This window comes from Oryzias latipes, chromosome 7 (genome assembly GCF_002234675.1).
Source record: "Oryzias latipes chromosome 7, ASM223467v1".
NCBI lineage: Eukaryota > Metazoa > Chordata > Actinopteri > Beloniformes > Adrianichthyidae > Oryzias > Oryzias latipes.
Genome location: NC_019865.2, coordinates 33,140,677 through 33,146,415, shown reverse-complemented (window position 1 = coordinate 33,146,415; position 5,739 = coordinate 33,140,677). Strand labels below are relative to the sequence as shown.

General features: G+C 43.4%; 1 protein-coding gene across 1 annotated transcript; it reads left to right on the top strand.

Moving 5' to 3' along the window:
• The first annotated feature begins 210 nt into the window (after positions 1–210).
• Positions 211–2,185, top strand: LOC111947690. The gene is made up of 2 exons (XM_023957091.1): positions 211–1,964; positions 2,040–2,185. The coding sequence occupies exon 1, from the start codon at positions 684–686 to the stop codon at positions 1,602–1,604; it is 921 nt and encodes a 306-aa protein (XP_023812859.1). The 5' UTR covers positions 211–683; the 3' UTR covers positions 1,605–1,964; positions 2,040–2,185.
• Positions 2,186–5,739: the final 3,554 nt, after the last annotated feature.

The following is a 5,739-nucleotide window of genomic DNA, read 5'->3' as shown; positions in this document are numbered from 1 at the left end:
CCAACCGCATTCAGCGCATAAGGTCGAGCTCAGAACCAAAGCAATGGCATTATGTCAGTTCAGAAAACAATCCAGCTGACCATGCCTCAAGGGGGTTAACTGCATCACAGTTAAGAGAATCTAACTGGCTAACGGGTCCAGATTATCTCTGGCAACAGACACTTGAAATGCAAGTTGGTGAAGAAGAGATGGTGGGAGTTTTGGAAATATCAGACCCAGAGCTTCGCAAGTCTTGTGTCAACACTGTGAAAACAGAAACGGATTCAGTTGTGAACCGCTTCACCAAGTTTTCAGACTGGTCTAGAGTTGTGAAAGCTGTTGCCAGGCTGAGAAGATTTGTCCAAGAACGTAAGGGAGTACAACCAAGATCAAATGAGACAAGCAGTCTTGAGGAAAGGCGACAAGCCGAACTGCTTATAATTAAGTTGGAACAAAGAGAAGCCTTCGCAGAAGACATAAGGAAATTAAAACAAGGAAAAGTCAACTCTCTTAACAAACACAATCAATTACACCGTTTAAATGTTTTTCTTGATGACGACGGAGTCCTCAGAGTTGGAGGAAGGCTTTCCAGATCAACCCTGGACTATAGTGTAAAACATCCAGCTATACTTCCCAAAAGGTCTCATGTATCATCCTTGCTTGTGAAGCACTATCATGAGCGTGTTTGTCACCAGGGCAGAGGAATGACCATGAATGAACTGCGTGCGAATGGGATATGGATAATTGGATGTGGAAACATGGTCTCCTCACACATTTACAAATGTGTGAAATGTAGGAGATACAGGAGAAATACAGAAGTTCAGAAGATGGCTGATGCTTTCATAAATGCATTTCGAACCTTTGTGGCAATCAGAGGACCAGTTCGCCAACTAAGGTGTGATCAAGGCACCAATTTCATGGGAGCCAGGAAAGAGTTTTCTGAGTTGCTCAAGAAAGTGGAACCAGAACGTCAAAGAGCTCTTGGTTGTGAGTTTGTGGCAAATTTTCCATCTTCAAGTCATATGGGTGGAGTTTGGGAGCGCCAAATAAGAACAATCCGAAGTATTCTTGCAGTCATGCTTGACAAGACAGGCAACAGACTTGACACTACATCTCTGAGAACTTTTCTCTATGAAACAATGGCTATAATCAACAGCAGACCATTAACTGTGGAGCACCTGCATGATCCCACCGGACCAGAGCCTCTTACACCAAACCATATACTGACTATGAAATCTTCAGTCATACTGCCTCCTCCTGGACAGTTTTGCAGAGAAGATTTATATCTGCATAAAAGATGGAGAAGAGTGCAATTCCTGGCCAATGAATTTTGGCAAAGATGGAAGCGAGAGTATTTGCTAAACCTTCAACAACGTCAGAAATGGCAAAACTCAACACGAAACCTGAAAGTGAATGATATTGTGATTCTACAAGATGACAGCACACCAAGAAATGAGTGGAAGCTTGCTAGAGTCTTAAAAACCTATCCTAGTGAAGATGGCATCGTACGAAAGTTAACTCTACTTGTCAGTGAGACTACACAGAATAAAGGACATTCACACACTAGACTACTGCATTTAGATAGACCTGTTCATAAGGTTGTAACGCTTGTAGAAGCAGAGTGAGTAACCAAAGCAGTAGTGGTTTGACATGAAAATCCCATTTATTCTTCATAGGAGTGATTTTGGTGGGAGTGTAAATGCAGTTTAAATTTATATATTTTATTGAAGTTCATGGGTTGTGAAATGTTTAATATTTGGTGATTTAATTTTATTTCTTCGGAGTGTACAGTGAATTTTGTTTGAATTATGTTCAGAAGAATAGGATTATTCTCGCGAGAATTTGAGCCTTTTATGTTGGCCGCAGGTGAGCACGTCTTTTGCTCACGAGGTTGCAGCAATTAAGAGTTCAAGCTGGGAGAAAGAGCTGCAAAAAAGATTACTTTGGACTCAAAGAGACTCTTTTTCTTGACAAGCGGAAACGAGGTATTTGTTATGCTTGTTTTTGTGTTATTTTGTATTGTTCATTTCTCCTGAAACGTGTATAATGTTTTGTTATAGTTTTCACGGCGTAATGAAGGCGTAATGAAGGCGTAATGAAAGCGAAGGCACGCAATGTCCCACAAGAAGTGTGATGACCTGCAGAAGTACAAATAAACGCCCGTTGTAAACCGACCTGTGTTGTCATGAGAAGAGTCACATATTACCTTTGGCACACTAAAGAATGAATTTTATATGAAATATTTGTTATTTTCGCAGTTAATTTTCCTACCAGGAAGTAAGAAGACTCGATCTCTGAGGCACCGTGTTTCACTCCGTGTGGGTGCCGCCCATTTCATGATGACAACCTTGAGTCGGCCTTGGCAGCGTGTCTGCGTTTCAGCCATGAAAACAAACAACATCCAAACTTTGCAAAGATGCTAGTTCTGTGGAGAAAGTGTGTGTGTGTGGGTGTGTGGGTGTGTGTGTGTGTGTGTGTGTTTGTGTGTGTGTGTTTGTGTGTATGTTTGTGTGTGTGTGGGTGTGTGTGTGTGTGTGTGTGTATGCATGGGGGCTGTGCTGGCAGCACAAACCCTTCCTGGAAGGGGCTGCTCTTCACTGAAAGGATTTCTATTTGGACCCCAATGAGCACAAGCACGAAAGAATTATAGAAGGGTTATATTTGGCTCAGGCAGGACGAGGAAATCTGGCGGGACAAGAAGGAGTAACAACCGCTGGTGAACGGGGGTCACACAGGGATGGAGAGACTGTTAGGGACGCATGCAGGAGGTTCCACACAATCAGGCAGGAATGCGTGTTAATCTTACTTGGCGGTGATAACTTGTGAATGTTGATCAGCTGATGAAGTCGAAGCAGAGGTGGAGCGAGTGCACAACAGAGGGCTGACGTTGAGGATGGCGAGTGAGAATCTCCTTCGGGCTGTCTGAGTTGGTCAGGGGGTCCAAAGCAGGGGATTGGTCTGAGACAGAAACACAGGTCTGTAGTTCAAGAGTCTGCATGAACAGGGCACTTGCAAGTCGAGACAAACTGACACTGACTGCAGGCCAGCAGCTCCCAATAAAGACAGGTGTCATTAATCACCTGATTTTCTCCCACACTGACTGCGTGGATGAGGGAGGAGCGCGGCCATGACACTCACTGTCTGATGTCACAATGTGAGGAGCCACTCGTTTTCATGGACTTTGAAAGATATCTGCCCTTTAAAACATCTGTCATCATTGTTATAGATAAATATGACTATGTGGATTTTCCACAGTACTAGAAACGAGTTCTGAAATGGGCACAATCTCAAAACAAATCATATCAATTTTAATATAGCAAAAGAATTTCAATACATTTGAATTTAAAGAAACATTTGTAAAAGCAGCGGTTGTTTAGAGTGTTAAAGCATTTAAGCAATCAACATAAATTCTGATTCTATTGAATTGACTGAAACACTGAAAGAGCCAGCAGAAATCTGCAGGAGCAGCTGAGCGTTTTAGAGCAGACAGGCTGAACGAGCTGAAAGATGAAGAAGGCTGAAAATTCTGAAGATATGGCTCATGTGAAGCATTTTCAGCATTTGGATGTTGACTGACAGTTGTGGGTCTGTTTTTCTTCAAACCCACATCAGTGGAGGCTTTAAAAGTGAGAGTGTCTGGTCCACAGGGGCACACAGATGTTCTCACCGCCTTTGCTTGTTCTCAGGACCCTTGTGTGATTTTGGAGGGTGAGGGGGGTTGGACATGGAGTGTAGAAGGATTTGGACTTTTATAATACTAGGCCTGATTTCAGAGTATCCTCCAGATGCCAAAGAAGCCATCTTCCTGCTTCCCGTGTGAGTGGAAATCCAAGTCCAGGCTCCATCTTAAGGACCCCCACACACACACTCACAAACCCCAGCAGACCAGGGCACTCGTCAGGCTCCTCCACCATCCCGTCTCCTCCTCTGCTTTCCCCCATGGCCCCTAATAGCTCTTAAGCCTTCATTCTCACAGTGTGAGAAGCTTGACAATGAACATAAACCAAATTCCAGAGCAGCAGTGGGATATGGAAAAAAGCACATGTGGAAGTGGTTTGCCAGCCCCTCTGGAGGAGAAACTGTAGCACTGTAACTGTACTTTTATTCTGAGCTTCTTAGGATGTCATTGTTCTGCTGGTTTGGGTTAGGCCTGCTTTTTACCATGCATGCAGGGATTTAGGTATTCAGCTCACTCCATCTGTCCTTCTATGTGAACCACATTCATGGAGACAAAGCTTTCTGCAGCAACAGACATGCTGCACTGAGAGGCTACAGCAGTCCAAACCTGCATGGTCCAGTGAGAAAAGCTACAGAGGGTTCTTTTGACAAGCTTAGACCAGATCCTTCTCAACATTATATCAAGAAATGACTTTAGTTGAGTCTGTCAAAGAGAAGCTGCTGAAACATCTCAACATTGTGCTGCCCCCCAGAGGAATTCTAAACCAATGAGAACAAGACTGTAGCATTGCCACATATGTAAATATATATTTGGAGTTGTCTATTTACTGAAAAAAAAAGAGAAAATTCAGTATTGACTTTCCTGTGTTGACCCTGGTTAATATGGTCCTGGCTATATGTTTATTTCGTTTGGAGTTTATGTTGGATAACAGGGGTATAGAAACTACATGATCAGGAGACTCTGGACTACAAATATGGCTACCTGGGGACTTCCTGGGACCAGGTGAAACACAAATTAAGAGGAGGTGAAACGGAAAGACAGGGAGTTGACAGCCGCAGGACACGTACATGCAGAGGATTACCGTGACGTCGGAGAGAGGTCCAACCGCATCGGTGGAATTTTCGGGGATTTATTCCTGCAATCGGGTGAGACCTCCACATGCTTGGAATGACTGAAAACCCTATCAACGGTGGACAGAGCCGGTAAGCCACGTACGTTCATCCCACGGACGGAACATCGACATCCCGCGGGGCATTTGGATCTCCGATTTCAAATGGAGGGCGGAGGACGCCAAGATAGGCGGTGACTTTGGTGACTTTGTAAATAACGAACTAATATTAAAAAAAACTGGGGTGTATTGGGTAAAAAAGCTGGGGAAGCTTGTGTGGGGTTGAATACCTGAGACTGTTTAAAAACACTTGAGTCATATTGGTTGTGTTTTTTTTTGTTTTTGTTTGTTTGTTGTGTGTAATACTTTGATAAATTGAAGAGTGTTACATAATGGTGGCCAGTATGGGGACATACTACAAGATGAGGATCAGGTCTTTGTACACGATGCGGAAGCGCTAAATATTGAAGGTGGGCATGATAGTGATGCGGATGAAGATGCACAGTTAGAACGGGGGAGACAGTTTGAGGAACTTGTACCACCAAATGAGGATAGTGTGAACTTAGAACTCACTGCTTTAAAACAACAGGTGGAAGGAATGGAGAAAAAATTTAAAGACTCTCTAATAAGCTCCCTGAATAGAGAGAGTAGTTTCAGAGAGTATGTGGATGCTAGTTTCGCCAAGTTGGAACGACAGTTTACGTGTGCTGTAGAAAAATTAGAAAAGGACATGGTAAACTGTATGCTTCGTCGAGATGAAAAATGGAAACAACAGTTAGCGACACTTAGATCTGCTAGTACCCCAGTAGCAAAAAAAAACATAGCTATTTCCACAGATGTTAGTACCATTGCTCCATCACCTCAAACCTACTCCCATCTCTCACGTCTGTCTGGTGCAACCCCATATTACAATAAACCTCCGGTTCGACTGGATTTCCCTACGTTTGGTGACAAAAGTGATTCTGATCCAATT